Below are 21,951 nucleotides of genomic sequence, written 5' to 3'. Positions count from 1 at the left end.
GTAACAACCCAGGATCAGGACTCACATCTACTACATGGTGGTAGTGCTCCTGTTCTGGAGGAGCACTGTGACAGATCTACAAAATGACCTCCAGCAGGCCACTGGTGTACATAATTCTAACCAAACTGTTAGGGCCCAACTTCCTCTAGTACAAACATGTAGGCAGGCATGAAAGAGCCTAGAAATACTGTAGTAAAAGTCATGCTGCCTGTAACGTCATCAAGCATGTGGTGGATCAATGATGGTCTGGGAAGGCATATCTTTAGAGAGTTGCACTGACCTCCATGTCACAGCCAACAGTACACTGGCTGCTGTGAGGTTACCAGGATGAAATCTTAACAGACCTTACACTGGTGCTGTGGGCCCTTGGTTCCTCTTGGTGCAGGACAATGCCTCATGTGGCTAGAGTGTGTAGGCAATTCCTGGATGACAAAGGCACTGATGCCACTAAGTGGCCCTCGCATTCCCCTGACCTAAATCCAACTGAGTACCTGTGGGACATTATGTCTTGGCGCATCCAACGCAACCAAGTACCACCACAGATTGTCCAGGAGATCACCGATTCCTTGATCCAGGTCTAGGAGGAACCCCCCAGGACATCATCAGCTGATTTATCAAGAGCATGCCCACACATAGTTGGGAGTGCACATAGGCACACAGAGGCCCTACACACTTCTGAGTCACATTATGGATTGCAATGATGAATTTGACACAACTGTTTCACTTTGATTTTCAGTGTGGTTTTGAATAGTTGGTTTCCATCCATTATGTAATTTTCTTCTGAACAAATTATACAGTGTACATTAATAAATATTTTCAAATTGGTTGGTTCGTTCTTCAAGATCCAATATGTGATTTAGGTGTTCCCTTAATTTCTTTGAGCAGCCGCAGCTGGAATGATCCTGAGAGCTTTGTTGTCTGAAGCTATATGGCCCTGGTAGGGTCACCCAATGCAAATTGGTCCCAGGTAACGGACCAGACAAAGTGTGGCTCAAAGAAGACTCCATATGGAAGGAAATACAGGAAGCCACACAACCCTAGTTACCAGAGCCCCTCCATGGAAGCAGGCCTGGGGCAAGGGCTCGAAGGCGAGTGCCTGGTGGTCTCCACCAGGTCAGGCACAGCCCAGAGATGAGTCTCAGTCTCTAATGCTAACTAGTAATCTAGCCTGGGATTACAATATAACCCACACAAAATGGAAGCAGCTGGTGAAAGACTGACCTGACTTACCTTCAAATAACAGACAGAAATTAAGTGAAGACTGTAAAAACTCTTAAAATAACAAGACACTGACAAGCAACATGGGACTGATAATCCTGCTACCCCCAGCCCAACAAATCTCCACAGTCAACATGGCCATGGGTGAATTGTCCAGAGATCTATATCAGTCCAAATTAGTGATATAGTCATTAAAAGGTCAAAGGTCACAAAAAGTAATATGAGAAATGGTCAGGATTTTGGGAAGCTAGCATTTAAATGGTTTCCAGTAGACCTTTCATTGGACAAGCTCTGATCTTATGGGTGAGCTGAAAACCCAAAAAGAGTTAAAACAAACTATAATCCGTTCTTTGTACATGTATGTAACTAGGGTATTCACTCTTTGCTTATGTTCTTGTATTTATGCCAGTTTGTAATAGACAAATAGATACAAATACAAATAGTAAAATATAATAATTATTACAGGTTGAAGTTTTCTATGTCCTTTAGTCTTCTGTGTTTCTTTTGTTTTATATTCATGTTCGGTCTTGGTATCTGAAATGACCAGATTGGGTACTTTTTTTTTTCCTCAGAGGACTGAAACGTGAACTTTGAATATCTGAGGATGTACTGAAGAGCTCTCTTACTCCTAAAGTAAACATCTATAATGTAACTGATAATGAAGATAATGAATTTCAAGGACATGTCATGGCAAATATCTAAGCTGCCTTAATAAGATTGGATTGATATTGTCCTGTGATCCAAATTGAATCCAAATGAATTAAAAGTGAGTTCTTAACATCTTAACTAGAGTCTTCAATGAGTCAGCACAGGCTACAAACCACTCAACCTCTTAAGTTCTCAGCTAAAGACAAACTACAAGAGGATCCCCCTGTTAAGTCCTGAAATGACAAGGACCCTGAACAATAGATCCAAAACAGGCCATGTCAGCGGTCTGTCAACACCAGACCAAAACTAAACATCAAACTTTCTTGCAAGGTGTCAGAGATCATTGGTCAGGAGGCATGGGGCAGTCCAAGAGCCAAGTGGAGCCATTTCTTGTGCATATCAGGATATTTAGATGATGCTGCCCAATTCTAGAAATATGTTATAACTGACTATCAAAATAAGATATGATTAAGATTTTTAAATAAACCTTATTAAGCTCTGAAGGGAAATTATGGTATCATTGCAAAATATTAACTTTAAAATGGCTGCAAACATAGAATTTTGTTTAGCCTGTTTATATGTAATGATTACTGTTTACAGGATACACAACCAAAACAACAATAATCTATCAAATGATCTTGTACTTGTCCCACATGTACCTACATACAGCATAGGCCTGCTGTTGAAGTCGATGCTGGAATGATGCAAATATTCTCCTGGTGATATACATAATTTCCCTGCAAATATAGATTATTAGAAAGTGAAGTGCAGCTATTATTGGTACAGGTATTAACCACTGATTTTCATCACAGAGATTTAATTGGGAGCAAGGTGGCCGAACAGCAAAAAGGAGATGAGGAGATGAATCACGGAGATCTGACAGCCAGTGGAAAAAAAATAAGGTTCATCTGTCACAGAATAATGTGAGGGGCTTGTCGCCAGTACATGGAATTCATTATCCTGAGAACATATTCAAGACCTCTTCACCTACAAAGACGCTGGAAAAGAAATCTGTGCTCTTGATACTCTGGGATGTTAGGGTGCAGCTGGCAAAGACAGGATGGTGGAAGCAAAGAAATAGGTGTAGTTTAGGCTGCAGATGTTTGCTATAATAAAATCTTCGTCACTCACTGCTTTTGAAGATGCTAATTATAGCCTTTAAAAGGAAGAAAACAACCATTCTGTCAATGTCCTATTTAGCATTTGACTGAAGAAATTTAGGAAAGGGCTATAAATGCCTTCTCATATGGCTCGAATTAAAAAAAAAAAAGAAAAGCAATCTATTTCAGCTATTATATTTAATTCTAAGGTGAAGCTTGATGTTAAGATGCAGCTTGGAAAATTTTGAGAGAGAGTAAGACAATCCAAGGACCTTTAAGCAATAACAGAGTACTTGGACTTGCAGCGTGTGTGAAATCTCTGGCTAGTTGCCTGCATGTTTCAATGGTACAGATGGCTATTACCTTTATACTGAGCAAGCAAAGGTCAGTTTTCTACCTAATTAGTTTTCAGGGAAGCATTTCCTACAAGCCTAACTATTACATGCTGCATTATAAGTTCTAATAATGAGTCATAATGGATGTGCTACAATATAACTAGGAAGACTAACATAATATCTGGATGGCATGCACTTTTAGAGTACACAGCCATACAAAGACATGGAAATTGTGTTCAGGACAGTAGCAGGAAAAACAATGGAACATTTAAATGCACCTTAATCACTACAACTCTATACTAGTCGGTGCTGCACTGTCTTTAATTGTGCTCTTCGTCTTGTACATTGTCTGTGTACTATCTGCACTGCTTGTATTCATGCACTCATTCCACCTTGTGTAGTTTTGTATAGACAAATACTTGTTGCAGAATTTGCATTGTTTTATGAGCACTATGGCTCGTAGAGGAACATTTTTTCGCTTCACTATGTGCTGTACCCACTCTACATGGCTGAAATGACAATAAAAGCCCTGGAACCTTGAATCTTGAAATGCATTGCTTAGTGTGATCGTGTGGATGTGAGACTCAGCCTAATACAAATAAGCACCTGGAAAATTTTGCCTAAGTAGGTTACAGTTGATAAAAAGCAAAGAAAAAAAAACTACCAAACCTCTACCATATTTAGTCAGTTCTCTCTCACTTATAAGTTAAGTAATTATGTAGTGAGCTACTACTAATGAGAATTTATTTAAACGCCATGAAGTAGCTTCACACAAAAGGTTGTGATCAGTTCCATTAAGAGAAATTTACTGTCAGGCGGTTTCAGAAGTGTTGTAATTAAATATGAAAGAGTGGAAAGAGACAGTTTCGAAACAGCAGCAAATGTGGCTACATGGAAATTACAGAACAATGACACACCGCATTTCCTTTCATATCCCAAAGTTTTCTTCAGTCTGCTTTTTTAATGATGTCCTTATGTCTCCTGGTAAAGGCACAAAAACTTCGTTTTACTTTTTTTTTTTTCATAAAACCATTAAAATATTAAGCTGTTTCATGATAAAGAAAGATAAATAAAGGCTAGTAAAGCTCCTGCAAAGTAGCTTATGGTATTATACTTTAAAATAGTGCTTAGAAATGTGACTTAATTGTTAAAAAGGAAGATTATGGTATCATTCATTAAGATAGTATTGTGTTTACACAAAATTTAAACAGCATTTTAATAAATGCTGTTTAAATTTTCAATAAAACAGCATTTACACACCATTTATGATCTTATGGAGTTCCCTTTACTTTGAGAATCTCTCACTCTGAGCACATCTGTACACAGTACATGCAGGAGCAGTGAGTAATGACACTGTTTGCAATTTCCTGATTTTCTGCATGAACTGGTCATGAAATGTGATCTGATCTTAAACAAAGTCACAAACATTAACCCCAATATTTCTAAGCTGATAAAACCTAAACAGTCATGATCTTAAGTCTTTATTCAACACATTCAATAAGCATACAAACAAGTGAGAGTGGAAAGCTAAACATGAGGTGTCTGATGTCATTAAATGTCACCTGAGTCAAGTGTTAGCATCCTTGGATTCCAATCAATGAAATGAGAATGAAGGTGTGGTTAAGAACTACACTGACTTAAAAAAAAAAAAGACAATCAATCTCAATCTCGAAGACTTTAGATATTCATCAGACCACATTTGGACATACTGTCTGTAAATGGCGATGATTTCGTAGTGTGGCTACTCTCCATAGGATCCCTCCAAAGGCACAAGGTAGAATGCTCAGTGAGTTAAAAAAGAACACTATAGCAACAGATAAAGACCTGAAGGATTCATCGAAGCTGGTCAACATCATGAATACATGAGTAACCCATACACAGCTCTCACCTTGACACTCCACAACACTACTGAGGAAAATATCATATGGATAGATGAAACTATGGTAAAATTGTATGGTAAGAACTAGAGCACACAGCACTTATAGAGAACTGTGTATAAACATGAAAACGTCATCCCAACAGTGAAGTATGGTGGCTGGAGCATCATCATTTATGACTGCTTTACTACCTCTAGACCTGAACCACTTGCCACTGTGGAGGGGACAATGAATTCCCAGGTTTATCAAGGTACAGAATCTTACAGGATAATGTAGGCTGTCCACAAGCTGATGCTCAAAGGAAGCTGGATGTTGCAGCTGGACAATGACCATAAGCATTGAAATTAATCTACTACAGAATAGTTTTGAAGAAACAGAATTTTCCTTTTGAAATGACCACATGCCCAGACCTCTTGACGCTGTGGAATATTTGTTGTTTTGCTACTAAAATATATTATAATGTAAAAGAAAAGTGCAATAAAAAAATGTTAAAAAAAAAAAAAAATCGAAAGAAGTCATATTATCCACAGCCCGGTCCAATTGTTAGCACTGTTACCTACCTATCACAGAAAGAAAGAGTGCAGAGTTTGCATGTTCTTCCCCTGCCTGTTTGGGTTCTCTGTGGGTATTTCAACTTCTCCCACAGTCCAAACACATGCAAATTAAATTGACTGATCACTCTAATTTGCCAATAAATGTGAATGTGACTGCTTGTCTCTATGTATCAACACTGTGATAAACTGATTATCTGTCCAGTGGGCACCCCCTTCTTGCCTACTGTCAGCTGGGATTGGTTCCCAATTACCCAATTCAAATTAGTTTTGTACGATCTCATTGGTGCTGCACCAAGAAACCCAATTTGTACTGCATCCACAGCAAAGAATGAGCATAATACATCTGCGGGGAGTTGATGGGGTGGCTGATCAATACTACAGACTCAACAATCAACTCCCAGTCCCCATAGCCCGCTAACATTTCTGACTTCTAAAACATTTCCACTACAGAAGCTTAAAAGCCTTGTTCTCAAGCTATGTCTTTGCAGCAGAAAATGGAACATGGTAGAAGCGCAGGTCATGAAAACACCTCCAGAAGGCTTGTAATAGTGAAAGGCAGTGGAACCAACTTCTCAGTCCACTTTAGCCCACGGAAATGTCTGCATTTGTGCCAGACCAGCAGTCAGGGACCCACAGGGCTTCTGTTTACTGTCCACTATGGGCCTGGCCAGCAGGGGATGGATCAGCAGCTTGCAGAGCCATTCAGCAGCATCACCGAGCTGTGACCAACTCCACCTGAGGATGTTTCAGACACACTTGACACCAGTCGAGGCAGATGGCTGCCCAAACTGAGCCTGGTTCTGCTGGTGGTTTCTTCTGTTAAAGGGAGTTTTAATTCTCCACTGTCACCAAGTGCTTGCTCATAAGGGATTCGTTGGGTTTTCTTTTTGTTTTTTTATGCCTTGAGATGATTGCAATGTGATTTGCCACTATACAAATAAAACTGAATTGAAGTTAAACGAATTTGCAAGGAAACAATCAAAACTGCCTTGCGGCAAAAATAGAAATGACAAAAGTATCTTTACAAGACACATAAACACTCTTCTTTATCCATTTATACAGCGTATGAAATGATAAACTGAAATGTATATGTCTGAACTTCACTTTATCGTAATGCAATAATGAGCTTTAAACTGCATGACTCAAATGTCGAGTGTCTTCACTATTTTTTTTCTAAGTCAGAGTGAATGTGAACTGTATCTTCCACCCAGATAATACAAAATATATAACAGAATAAAAACAAGAAACAATGTTCTTCACCATATCTTTTAGGCATGGAAAACAAGAATATAATGAAAAATACTTGTTCTTAGTTTATTGCATAATTCAAATACAAATTTGTTTAATATTCTGAACGGTTTACGTGTGAGAGCACAGCTCAGGGTTTTGACAGGTTGACACCACTGATGCCAGCACTGGACACATGCTTTACAGTTCCCAGTGCAGGCATTGGCAAACACTAATTGGAATCTATATCATTGCTGTGCTCAAATATAGTTGTGGAAATGTACTGCAGTTCTATCAATTTTACAAGAGCTACCCTGTTGCCTACAAATCTAAAATGTCTTTCCCATGCATTTCCCATGCCCTGTTTACTAATACATTTTTTCTTTCACTGCTTTATTCTGAACATATTATGTAACACTACAGGATGACAAACGGCACAATCAAAAAGACAATTTCACTATACTTCAGGACTTAGATGATAGCTCTGGATTTCAGCACTGACTATAGTGTTTTTATTGTGTTTTTCTAAAGAATTATAACAAAAGCATCAATAATCTTGGATGACAGCTATGAAAAATATTAAAATCATCAATTATACTGCTGATTTGTTGTTACTTGTTCTGTCAGAAACATGCCAAGTCCAAAACATAATTATATTTATCTGATTAATCAATGCTTTAGTAATCAACTAATTGAATGCAATAATTTAATTCATTTAGTAGTTTACCATCTTGTTGCTGTAGTCTGGTATCACAAAACTGAACACTTGTACTCAACTTAAAAAACATGCAAATCCCCATTGGCACTGACAGTTCCCAAAGCACACAGACAATTGGGTGAACAACCACACAAGTAGGTTCAGCAGTGCACCCAAGGTCACTGGTATGTAATTATGTGGCCACAGCACTAGAGTGTGGCTATGAACAGAGGGCTAGGTGATCAGACTCAGCTCTTGATTTATCAGTCAGTCTTGGCTTCAACCCTCACCTGTGCACATAACCTTTGGGTGGGTATCAAGGGAATTAAAGAAAATCACACGCCAGCAGTGGAAATAGGATTAATAATGGTAGACAAACTCACTCTGGATGACCGGGTGAGGAGTGCAGCAATCTGGGAGGACCTCAGTTTCCTCAAATTAACAGGCACCTCCCTTTTGGAGGAGTTCTTCACTAAACCTGCAGGGAGGGATTTCTCAATAAGAGAAATACTGCAGTTGAGTGGTTTGAAAATGGATGGATGGTTTAATGATGGTTAGGGTACTGTGTGAATCTTCAATAATACTGAGGCATTATTTTAGTAACAGTAATGAATGGATTAGCATGAAATTTTCTATGACCTATTAGTTGGATTGGCACCAAATATGGCACATTTGTGGTCTCCTCAGAATGGACTGTAATAACTCTGATAAATCCCTTAAACTTTCTCTAGCACCCTATGGGTTTCACTTTCAACTTGTACTTTGCTTTATGAGCAAATACCTTTACAGAAAACTTTTCTTTCATTTGAGAAAATAACCTCACTTATCAAAGGCATCAGGGTGGGAGATCCTAGAAAGTATAGAACAACATTTTCAAATATAACACCAGTCAACTAAAGTCTAACTCACATTTAACACTTTAAACACATGTAACACTCTATTGCCTCTGCCCAGTGTTTTGTTGAGAGTCGGCTGCCACACCAGAAATGAGAAAGATATGCTGTCACTTGACGCTGCTGCTGTTGCTGTTGTTCATTTCAAAAACCCCATCTACCGCCACCAGTAGTCTCCCATAGTCTGTCTCCCTAGATCTGGCATTATAATCGTCACTCTCCACTTCTTGATTTGCTGAGCTTGGTGCTTCCTTGTGGTGAGTGCATTCATTTTATAAATCATGATACATAGTTTACCAGTATTATCATATATAAGTCCTAGTATTGGATGGCATGGTGGAGCAATGGTTAGCACCAAGAAGGCCTTTCTGAGTGGAGTTTGCATATGTGTGAATGTGAATGTTTGTCTATATGTGTCAGCCCTGTGATACACTGGTGATCTGTCTGCCTCTTGCCCAGTGTCAGCTGGGACTGGCTCCAGCCCCCCTACCGACATTTGATTAAATAAGAACATTTTCACCTAGCATTTAACTTTTGCAGTATTGAGGGTTCAGTCAATACAGTACAGTGGAATAATATCATGTTCTATTTCTAAAACTGTTTGATACTAAAAGACTTAAATAAGCCAAAGTAATTTCTGTCACCATTTACCAAATGCTCAACCTGCGAAAGATCCTGAGAAAACTAACTTGAAGCTGGGTAGAAAGTCTTTACCTCTGGATTAGAGTCTGCTGGATGATGTGAAATCAAATGGAACTTATCTCTCTGTGCTGTCAATACATCAATATTGGTTCCATGGCCTTAAGGATGGTGTTGGCCCAAAGTAAAAAACAAACAAAAAAAAAAAAAAACTGTGTTGATATCACAGATATTTATTTTCAAAGCATTTATTGTTTCACAGGTAGGTAATGTGCTATGTAAAAATAAAATCAATGGCATGGCCAAAGAGTGAACACTTCTCTCTGAAAAAAGACATGAGAATATACAGTGGGTACGGAAAGTATTCAGACCCCTTTAAATTTTTCACACTTTGTGTCATTGCAGCCATTTGCCAAAATCAAAAAAGTTCATTTTATTTCTCATTAATGTACACTCAGCACCCCATCTTGACAGAAAAAACCAGAAATGTAGAAATTTTTGCAAATTTATTAAAAAAGAAAAACTGAAATATCACATGGTCATAAGTATTCAGACCCTGTGCTCAGTATTGAGTAGAAGCACCCTTTTGAGCTAGTACAGCCACGAGTCTTCTTGGGAATGATGCAACAAGTTTTTCACACCTGGATTTGGGGATCCTCTGCCATTCTTCCTTGCAGATCCTCTCCAGTTCTGTCAGGTTGGATGGTGAACGTTGGTGGACAGCCATTTTCAGGTCTCTCCAGAGATGCTCAATTGGGTTTAGGTCAGGGCTCTGGCTGGGCCAGTCAAGAACGGTCACAGAGTTGTTCCGAAGCCACTCCTTTGTTATTTTAGCTGTGTGCTTAGGGTCATTGTCCTGTTGAAAGGTGAACCTTCGGCCCAGTCTGAGGTCCTGAGCACTCTGGAAGAGGTTTTCTTCCAGGATATCTCTGTACTTGGCCGAATTCATCTTTCCTTCAATTGCAACCAGTCGTCCTGTCCCTGCAGCTGAAAAACACCCCCACAACATGATGCTCCCACCACCATGTTTCACTTTAGGGATTGTATTGGGCAGGTGATGAGCAGTGCCTGGTTTTCTCCACACATACCGCTTAGAATTAACGCCAAAAAGTTCAATCTTGGTCTCATCAGACCAGAGAATATTATTTCTCATAGTCTGGGAGTCTTTCATGTGTTTTTTGGCAAACTCTATGCGGGCTTTCATGTGTCTTGCACTGAGGAGAGGCTTCCGTCGGGCCACTCTGCCATAAAGCCCCGACTGGTGGAGGGCTGCAGTGATAGTTGACTTTGTGGAACTTTCTCCCATCTCCCTACTGCATCTCTGGAGCTCAGCCACAGTGATCTTTGGGTTCTTCTTTACCTCTCTCACCAAGGCTCTTCTCCCACGATTGCTCAGTTTGGCTGGACGGCCAGGTCTAGGAAGAGTTCTGGTCGTCCCAAACTTTTTCCATTTGAGGATTATGGAGGCCACTGTGCTCTTAGGAACCTTGAGTGCTGCAGAAATTCTTTTGTAACCTTGGCCAGATCTGTGCCTTGCCACAATTCTGTCTCTGAGCTCCTTGGGCAGTTCCTTCGACCTCATGATTCTCATTTGCTCTGAAATGCACTGTGAGCTGTAAGGTCTTATATAGACAGGTGTGTGCCTTTCCTCATCAAGTCCAATCAGTTTAATTAAACACAGCTGGACTCCAATGAAGGAGCAGAACCATCTCAAGGAGGATCAGAAGAAATGGACAGCATGTGAGTTAAATATGAGTGTCACTGCAAAGGGTCTGAATACTTATGACCATGTGATATTTCAGTTTTTCTTTTTTAATAAATTTGCAAACATTTCTACATTTCTGTTTTTTTCTGTCAAGATGGGGTGGTGAGTGTACATTAATGAGAAATAAAATTAACTTTTTTGATTTTGGCAAATGGCTGCAATGACACAAAGAGTGAAAAATTTAAAGGGGTCTGAATACTTTCCGTACCCACTGTATATATATATATATATATATATATTTTTTTTTTTTTTACATTCCACTAAATCCCACCATATGGCTTCACTAGACAGCTCTCCTGAGTTGTTGGGCTTAAGGAAGATTACTAAAGTCATGCTTGATCACAATAGCAAAGCAACAAATTTTAAGTTAAGTCAAAGTTTATTGTTGTTTCATCCATCCATCCATCCTTCCACCCATCCATCGATTTTCTATGCACACTTATTCGGTAACCAGGGTCACGGGGATCTGCTGGAGCCTATGTTGTTTCAGCCATGTACAGTAAATACAGTGCATAGTGAAACAAAACAGCGTTCCCCAGGAACCATGGTGTTACATAAAACTAACAAAGAACTACAGAAGACTATGCATACAGTATCAAATACTTCCTGTATATATCTAATACTTCCTAGAAATATCTAGTACTTCTAAGGCCCCTAAGCTACATAAACTGGACAAGTACGCACGCAATGCAAGCAGTGCAGATAGTACATTAAACAATGTACAAAACAAAGGCATAATTAATGACAGTCTAGCGCTGACTAGTACAGAGTTGCAGCGAGTTAAGGTGAGTTTGAGAATGCAAATTCATGATAATCAGAATATACTAACGTAGAAAGGAAAAGTAGATAACAGTGACAGACATGTTATACACCAATCAGCCACAGCATTATGACCAGTGACAGATAAAGTGACACTGATTATCTTGTTACTGTGGCACCTGCACGCATGTTGTGTATATTAAGCAGCAGGTGAACATTAAGTCCTCAAAGTTGATGTGATGGAAGCAGGAAAAACAGATAAATATAAGGACCTGTGTGGCTCTGACAGGGGCCAAAGTGTGGTGGTTAGATGACTGGGTCAGAGCATCTCCCAAACTACAGATCTTGTTGTGTGTTCCTGGTCTGCAATGGTTAGTACTGACCAAAAGTTGTCTAAGGAAAGACAAACAGTGTACAGACGACAGGGTCATGGGTATCCAAAGCTCACTGATGACGAGGTTAACCTACTGTCGATTAAACTTTCAAATTTAATTCAAATACTTTTCAAAAAATTCCATTTTGTTTGTATCTTTGTTGCAATGTTTGAAATAATGTACATTGGTCTCTATGAAGAAAAACATTCAACTTCTGTAGTGGTGATGTCACAACCTCAGTGGGCAGAATGTTGAATTTCTTTTGAAAAAAGAATGATCTTTAACTTGTCCTCATGATCGCAGCTTTCACTCCTTTTGATATGTTTTTCACTGGATGGTGGACAAATGTGTGCTCTTCCTGACAGTGGAACTATCAAAGCAAACTGATTCACAGAAGATGTGCAGTGAGTGACACAAGTGCCAACCTAATGCTGCATTGACTCCTGTGTACACAGTGTTAGGTAGGTGGTCATAATGCTACGGCTGATCAGTGTACATGCCATTTTATTTGAAAGACTCAGAGACCTTCACATGGCGACTTTCTTCAAGTGGGTAAATAAGAATAATTTTTGATAAAAGACAAATAATCACTACTGCCTTTCATACCACTGGTGGCCAGTGGCCTGAAGGTTAAAATATGCTCTTGTGACTGGAAGGTTAATGGTTCATTTTGGGGATTAAATCAGGAAAAGTGAAAGCTCCAGGATGTCACTAAGATAAACTGAATGAAGTGTATCTGTGATTGGACCTGTAGATATTCTTCACAGAGCTCATTTACACTCATACCTGACATTTAGATATTCTGTACATCAGGATACATAACAAATATCTGATCAACACCTCAACTATACACATGTCATGTTTGATGCACAGTAATGTAGAAGGAGACAAAGTCTGGACTTACAAGATCCTATCCCCACCTGGTATTCTTATGTGATCTGTGTGGATACATTATCTTGATAATGACATATAGTCATGGTCAGTCAGACCTGGTATTAATGGACGTTCTTGTTATCTCAATTTTGCCTAGTGTTTGTGTTGCATTATGGGTAAACTTCATTCACAGCAACAACTATAGGATATCTGATGTTAACAGGAGGGATGCAGGATTTCAAGGATCATTTGACAGATAAACATTGGACATACACTGGATTTAGGATTAGAGCTGTACGCCCATCACTGGTGGACTCTGCTCCATTCTGATTATTTTCCTTCTCATTGTTCATCCTCATTCATTTTTGTCGATATCTGTCCTACATGTCAATCTGTTCATCACAAGGTGTAATGTATGCTTGTCATTTATCTATGCAACTTTGTAAGAAAACAGGAGCAACTGATTTCATGCAGCAACCCTGCCTGTTTATGCAAAAGTGACAAACATATTGTGGAATGAATCAGAACTGCAATTTTACTTCGAGCTACCCATGGAGTTCTACAATCATCGTAGTGACAGCTGAGGTGTAGCAGTACTGCGAAAAAAAAGAAAACGTCAGACAGGAGAGAACGTGCCAAGCGATCATAACAGAGACTGCCTATAAGAAAAATTGGCAGAGTGAAAAGCCGAAAGCCAGACCAAATCTTTTTAGTCAAAGTTTCAAACATTAAAACACTGGAGAACAAAAATACTCATTTGTCTCACAGGAAAAGTTTGGAAAGCAAAGATGGGGAAAAAAATATGAAGAGGTCCATGTTAAAGTCTCACATTCATCATCATGTAGAACTCTTTTCTCCTTTGTTGTGTTTGTAATATGTCCATTCCAGGTTGGCACACAATGAGCCTTTAGGTCCACTATGATATAATAGATGAGCGGCAGTCAAGCCAGTCTAAAAGACAGGTCCTGCAACTGGCAGAGAAATGGCTTCAGCTCAGTGACAGATGGCCTCCATATACACACCTGATAGAATCCTAGAGAAAAATGTTATCATCTGCCCTCCAATGTATGGTGCCAGGGGGAGCGCATTTTCATGTCATTTGGCCCGATGAATACCAGTGCTGTTCTATGCAATGTGCACAATGGGGACTATATATGTTAACAAGTAAACAGTGGTACATACATTGATGAAAAGCTTTTACAGTGCCATGTATTGTCAATTCTTCATGATACATATAATCTGTCAACAAACAACAACCAATCGGGCAGAAATTTGGCCAAATCTAACTTATTCCAATGCCTTTCCAGCTTTGAAGAAACAATTCCTAAATGTTCAACAATCCAAAAACACTGACTGACATGGCAATTTTATAAGGCCTCACCAATAATGCAAAAATGTTCTGAAGGTAATAAAAAAAAAAAAAAAAAACTCAACTGACAGACCCAGAGTAGTGTAAACAGAGCAGAGATCACTCTCTTCCTTCAGAGACTGAAAAAAAATTATGGCTGTTCTTAGCCTGTGGTGCTGAAAACACTCAGCTTTGCCAGCATCATACAGAACGTCTTTTTGTTAGCAGAGTTACAACAACATAAGTATGATTTCTAACAGTGGTTCTGAGTCCTTCTGAGTCTGTCATTCTCTGATGCTGAAAGGGGGAAACCTTTATTTTTTTTATATCTGAATGCCACCACAGGCTGAGAAGAAACTCTACAGTTACAATATGTTCTCATTTTTTTATGGTGCATTACCTCAGATGTCACATTTAATCACCCTTTCCCCACAGTCAAAACTCACAATTGTTCACAGTGTTTACACAATTATTCTATAGCTCCAACATGGGTGCTCACCCTCAGTGCCACTAGCAAGTTCTCACATTTGTTCCCCAAAAGAGAAATGCATGAATTAATCAGTCAGAAAATTAATGAGAAATTATTATAACAATCAATTAAGCAAGTCAGTAATTTTTCAAGGAACAAATGCCAGTATTCTCTAGTTTCAGCTTCTCAGTGATGCCACTTTTTATTTGTTATGCAATGTAAATTCAGTAACTTTGAGTTTTGAATCAGTAATATCAGTTCAAGAACTTACTGGCATGTTTCACCGCTTTCTGACAGGCTATCAAGAAAATGATAAAAACGTAGGTAACAGATAATAAAAAAACAATAATTATCATTACTTTGTGCAGTTCTATTCCAAATAAAAAGCACAAAGAAAAATCATGTTGCAACCAGCTCACTATAGTGTCTAACTGACCTTTGATGATCGCCATGACTAGAGTTACCTGTTTTTAAACCATTCAGCATGTACAATGTAAATATCCTGGCACAATTAAAATGATGCCTCATACAGTATATCAACAGTTCACTGGCAAGACTACAAGGGAAAAAATGATGATGGTCATGACTACAGATCTGCTCCAGTAAACAATATTCCATACTCCAGCACAAGGTTATGTAGCCCAGAGCCAGTGACCTGCTCTCAAAGGCAGCAGATATAATATTTCAAGGCAAGAGTCACAACTTATTTAAATATTAATATGGATTCTTAAAGAATTTAACAAAAAGTTGGCAAACCATTAATTTATGCACAGGGCTGGTTCACGTCAAAATTACAAATGCATGTAATGCTCCATTTATACTCTCCCCTTTTAAAGAAGTACAACACTTAAATAGTATAGTTAGGGCAGCAGTTGAATAGAGGTAAAGAACAATGCAAAGGACAAATAATGAGAAAAAGTGACAGCAGGGGTGTATTGAGCTAAAGTCAAAATCCAGATAACAAAACAACCATTAGAGAGAGAGAGAGAGAGAGAGAGAGAGTATTGCCTTTGAATTTCAAAAAGATGCATATTATTCAGGACCTGTTAGTCAGCTTTCATACAGCAGTGTTAAGCGGCAGTAGATATTGTGTTGTTGCTTGTGTTTGCTGTGTAATAATTTATTTCTTCACTTTGCTAATTAGCAATACATCAATTTCTCATTAGCATCTGCCTTCCAACGCCTGTCCAGATTGTGTGATGAATCACCAGATTCCACACCTTCTGATCTGCAGTTTGTATTGACTGATCATATAAATTAACACATCTCTATTACCTCCAACGTCCTTCATGAATATTTTATTCCAACATGTAGTCTCCTTTTCAAAGTTTATTTATTCATTTCATTCTTTGTATTTAAATGGCAGCCTGTCAAGACCACCCCCTGGCCTCAAAATCCGTAGTGTTTTTTGTGTGAAATGTATTTCTGCTTTGGCTTTAAATGCATCACACCTTGCCTACAGCAACTGTGGCATATGTGCTTACTTGTACAGTCAAAACTTTGTTACATTGCCGACCAATTTTCATATGTCCTCTGGCAGTGTTCATTTTGACTCCCATTTCGCTGCGCATTCTGTGCTGTTAACCAGCGAGCTGTGATTTCCTGCAGCGCTGTGCACACACACACACACATATACACAGAAACTCAAACATGTAAACACGGTAAACTGATGAAGCTTTGAGTCCAGCTCTGAAGTAAATATTCACAGAAGAACAGCTGTTGGAATACAGCGCTTTTTTTATTCTGTGCTGGAGAATACAGCTACTATATATGTTCCTGAAAGGTCATTTAATGAGCCATAAAATATCACAGGGAAACTGTGTTCTGAACACATAGCTGAATAAAACCAAAAACATACATTTCTACAAAAATGATCTTTGTGTTCCAGCTGGCCACAGAGCAGAAATACTGAGTAGTCTTGGATGAGTTTCAGTTTATTACAACTTGGGTCATTTCTGTTGGATAGATAAACGGCAGGTGCTGTAATCTGTAATAACCATAACATCACAACAACAAAAGTTTGCAAACATAGAGACTGCAACTAACAATTGTTTTAATTATCATCCATCCATCCATCCATCCATCCATTATCTATACCTGCTTATTCCTAATTAGGGTCATGGGGATCTGATGGAGCCTATCCCAGCTCTCTTTGGGTGAAATTCAGGGGTACACCCAATTTAGAGTCACCAATCAACCTGACATACATGTTTTTGGACTGTGGGAGGAAACCAGAATACCACACAGAACACCATAGAAAATCCACACAAGCACAGGGAGAACATGCAAACTCCACACAGAAAGGTAACTGACAGGTTGAGAACCCGGGCACTTCTTGCTGTGAGGCAACATTGCTAACCACTAAGCCACTGTGCGTTTTAATTCAATTCATTAATTATTTTCATTTTTTAAATTATTTAATTTAATGTATAGATTGTCATAAAATAATGAAAAAATATCCCAAAGCCATTGTTGTTTTCAGATGTCTGAAAATTAAAATGCCCAAAATGTTATAATCCTTCCCTTGAGAGAGATATACCAGCAGGTAAAGATTGCAAGTAGTCTATAAACTGTGATGAATGCATACAAAAACATTTTGGGTAAAGAATATGACCTTTACTTTCTCTTCCAAAAGGGTTTAATTTACCCGGGCATCAGTTTACAACCTGTTCTGCTTTGTGGTTCTTGCCACATCTGACTTCCGCTTTGGGTGAGGACCTCTTGGTCAACAACCAATATCCAGTCACGTCGGTGTGCGTGTGATCTCTGATCTGTTCATGCTTTCTCCAATAACTTCTCAAGGTAAATAACAGTTCAAGTACCCCCACTTATTTTCTGATTGAAGCAAATTATGAAAAACAGCAAATCTACAAATTTTCTTTGAAATTTACTCATAACTTTGAAAATTGTTTTCAGTGAATACAACATCAGCAGAACTCATACTGTGAGTCAGATGTTATTGTGAAAAATTACTAAAAATTATCAGGCTAGCTGAAAGACAAGGAAAATAACTGATGTTTGGTGTCAACTTGACCAAAAACGTACACCACACATTCTTCCCTCTTAGTGCTAAGCTACTTTAGTTTACGCTAAGCAAGTTTAATGTATGTTTAATGTTTAATTAACTGTAACTTTGTAAGGGAATTCAGCAACACCAATAAGTACTGTACCATATTAAAGGCTGGTCCTGAATTATTAACTAGTGGTATGGCCAGTTCTGTTATATGGAGCCTGTATTAAAATCTGCAATAATTTACCTTTATATTGAGCTATAAGTCAAACTTTCCTTAGCACAACCTAAATTACAGAAAAAATGGTGGGCCAGGTGGTAATAGTCCAGTACAGGGCACCAGTACGCAATTTCTGAGTGTCTGGGCCTGTAATGAAGCTTCCATGTATAGTCTGCTGTGGACCTGCTGTGTGTACTTCATTCAGCCAGAATCAAAAAAGTACATAAAACAAAGCAGCTGGGAGAGATGGGGGTAGACAGAAATCCACCCAGGACAAAGTTTTGCCCTTGGCCACCTAACTTGATAAGCAATGCCTATAGAAATTGTTACAGCATGCAGTTCAGTAATCCTGAACCCTAATGATGCAAAGGAATTGTTTATAATGGTGGTTCAGAGCCATAGATCTGCCAACATACATACAGTCTGACCTTGATAAGAGCTGTGAGAGTTTGTGTGAGCTGAGAACTTTAACAGCCAAATAAAGCACAGAGTAAACAGGGAATAGCAGCCCTACCACAGTGGATTAGCTCATAAAGCAGAGCAGGGTGAGAACAACATGCTCCCACTCTATCAAAACAGAAACACTACTCTGATTCCTATTTAAATACCTGTGCAGCCTTCTCTAGCTTGTGTCACGTATTACCCGGAGCAACAGGATGACCTGTCTTGCGCTGTAATGATAGACTGATATTATACTGTGTTTCTGTGTGAGTCAGAGGGCCTGGGAGGCACAGAGCTCTCTCGTTGGCCCACCAGTCAAGGCCAGGTCTGTGTGCTGACTGTGGTGAGCACAAAGGGAACAGCTGACGTGGCCCAACTGTTGACAGAACGCAGGGCACAGGACTCCCTCAAAGCTGCGTGTGCAGGGGAAATGCTTTAAACTAAAATATGTGCTTCATCTTTAACCATGTGTGAAGATAATTCAAACATAACTCTCTGTGCTTTTCCAAGAAGGTGTTAAAAAAGCCAGACTAGGATGAAGAACCCTGAGAGATGAGCTCCTATCCTCTGCTCTGGCACTGATAACTATTTATAGCCCTGTACAAACGATGAGTGAGCACATATGATAATGATGTCACAGGTTAAAAAAGCCAGTACTGCACTCAGCACAAACAAACAAACTAGGGTGCTGTAGATCCAGCTTCCTTGAGCAAAAATACATTTTGTGAAGGCAGTATTTCCAGCAAAAGTAGCACTGTAACTGGTGGTGTCTGAAAATGTGCTGGGATCATCAAACTATCTCTTAAATTATATGTTAGACTGTAAAATATTTCATACAGAGGAGGAGCGGCAGTAGGAAGGAAGAAACTGATGGTTGTAGTATTGCATGGATAAATAGATCATATACAACTGACAGACATCACAGTTTATCCCAATATCATATCTGGTTGTATTGGACTGCTACAGGCAAAGGTACAAATCAAGGAACATGACAGATTTATGGCATCACTGGATTTACAGGGTTTTATGTCATTTATGTGATAAAATACATTTTTTAGAGGTATATTCCACTGAATGTACTCATCATGAATTGTTTTCTGCTTCATAAACAGACTATCTATCCATGCTATTAGTCAGACAAAATATGAATTCTGGAAAATGTTCATGAATATTATATTATATTTATAGACTCAAAAATTAATTTAAAAAGTAACCAACAGACTAAAAGAGAAATAAAAAGAAACCTCAGATGCAGACCTAATCCTGATATATCAATATTTAGCTCTGATCTTGCACAGATATGGTCTGGACCTCTATCTCCAGCTCTTAGGCTTTGTCTAAATAATATACATCAGAAAATACTGGAAAATATTCCAGAGTCTATGGATATTAACGTAAAAGATAGAAAAGCAGCAAATCCTTTCATTTAATAAGACTGAACCAAGAGAATGTGTGAGACTTACAGTTCGATCCTGGATCTGGGTTAAGTGATATCTTGATATGAAATGACACACTGATTTTATCTGCATGGCTCACTATTATGTGGCATCATGGCTGCAAAAAGTTAAAAGAAAAATAATAATAATCACAGGACAAGTGGTCACCTGAAAGAATAAAAGACTAAAATACACCGTAGCCTGCACATTAATATGGGTAGAAAATTGCAAAGTATCACTATGGGCAATTCGTTTGGCTCAAAAGCTTCATAAAGCCCCTTAAACAGATGACAAACTGCACGTTTCCAACCCAGATATTTACGAACTGCATGGATACCTCGATGTACCCATGTGTTATTGAACAGTTAGCCCTAAATGTTGCCTTTATGGAACATTTTTGAATCTTTTCTTATAGCAGCAATAGGCAGTTCTCCAAAGCAGCGACATTTCAAATTAAAAGCTTTCAGCGGTGGTCAAGAAAATAAGTCAAAATCAACGCTGCTGCACACATTCACAGTACACAGACATCATTATTCGCTGATAATGTTTTCAGAAAACATCTAGCACATGACTGACTAGGTAGAATTTAACCAAGCACAGCGCCAGAGACGCGTAAACTTGTTTTCTAACAACGCCACGACGTTTCGAGATTTCCTCTGGTGTCACAAGAAAAACAAAGTCACACCCACTGATCCGGACTTTGGAGAATTATTTTTTTTTCTTCATAATACAGGATTTGTGGTGCTACATAGCCTACTGTACGCTAATGCACAGTCCTCCGAACTGGGGTCTATATTACGCAATAGGCGCGTGAAGCATCCGTACCCAGTGCGTGCGTCTTAATTAATCCTTGACGATGTACAAATTACACGGATCATTAAAAAGCTAATCCATGAGAAAGTGGCAGAGACGCGGGAATCTTCCCTGGTTTCGTGGTTCCAGCTGATGGAGATGACAGATATAAACACAGCTGCCCACCACAGAGCTCTCTCACGCCACGGACCAAACAATCTGGTTCTACAAATGAGAATTTCTAAACTTTGACAACGCCCTGTTCAGCCACACCATGTGACACAGATTGACAGCCAACTTACTTTTCGTGCATGACATTCTCCTTGATGGCTCCCAGGGCGGAGTGGTTACCCTGCTGGAGCCTGCAGGTGGCCAGGTGCCGCTGGTGCTGGTCTCTGAGACAGGCGTTTTCTTTGCAAAGATCCGTGACCTGGAGCTCCAGCTCTTCGATCCGGACTCTCTGCTTCTCCAGCAACCCCTGTTGGGTCTCGATGATCTTATTCAGCTCCTTTAGATACTCCGTCGCCTTGCTGGGGTTCTCTGTCGGGTTCTCCATCTCGCAAAAGCCCCGTTGCTCGTCCATGAAGCCAATATCCACACAAGCAGAAAAGCAGACCTCTCCTGTCACACACACTCACACCCTCACCCTAGTAGTAACACGGCGCACTGTGAAATACAGAGGTCCTCCTGCGCTTCGACATGGCTGATCTGTCGTGTGCTGTAGCACTGATTGACAGCTTCGCTGTGAAGTTGGCCAGATTTGGTGCGCTGCTGTACGCCACGGCCGCGTTCACAAGCTCCGCACCGCAACTGCCTAACTAACCTCCTGCCAGCCGCTCCGTGCACGGAAAACCATTTAACTCTTTCAGGGCTGGAGGTTCAGCGCTCAGATTGCGCGTTCATGCCTTTCACTCGGGGCTTAGTTGCGCTTCTTCTTCTTCTTCTTTTTTTCAACTGGAACACAAAGACTTTATGTATTGTTCAGGAACATGTAGTCAACAGGTAGGTTGAGTTCTTCCGTCGCGCAAAAACAGGTGCTCACTTCAACAACAATGATCTTCCGTGCGGAGTGTGAGCTCTGTGTTTGTTTATGATAGAGGTAGTACTACTTCCACTGTCCCTACACCAGCACGCAAACAGCAGGTCAGATTTCCTCCTAGTATGGAAAAAGCCTCTACAGTCAGCTAACAAAATAATAATATTGTAGAAATATACAAAATCATTTACTTTTAAGACTTAAATATTAGAAGTTAAACTTAATCATCAAAATGATTCC

The 21,951-nt window shown here is 39.4% G+C and overlaps 1 protein-coding gene across 2 annotated transcripts in view; it reads right to left on the bottom strand.

The window, feature by feature from the left end:
• iqsec1b (IQ motif and Sec7 domain ArfGEF 1b) overlaps positions 1 to 21,513 on the bottom strand; it is a 173,308-nt gene extending 151,795 nt beyond the window's left edge. Inside the window, exon 1 of one of the 2 annotated variants that reach the window (XM_026306134.2) lies at positions 20,978 to 21,513. In XM_026306134.2, the coding sequence (XP_026161919.1) occupies positions 20,978 to 21,258 (281 nt within the window). In that variant the 5' untranslated portion in view covers positions 21,259 to 21,513. The remainder of the gene's footprint in view (positions 1 to 20,977) is intronic. The other variant, XM_026306137.2, reaches the window with a different exon arrangement.
• Positions 21,514 to 21,951: the final 438 nt, after the last annotated feature.

Source organism: Mastacembelus armatus, chromosome 5, assembly GCF_900324485.2.
Source record: "Mastacembelus armatus chromosome 5, fMasArm1.2, whole genome shotgun sequence".
In the NCBI taxonomy this organism is placed as follows: Eukaryota; Metazoa; Chordata; class Actinopteri; order Synbranchiformes; family Mastacembelidae; genus Mastacembelus; species Mastacembelus armatus.
The sequence above is the reverse complement of the archived record's forward strand: the minus strand, read 5'-3'. Positions and strand labels throughout refer to the sequence as shown.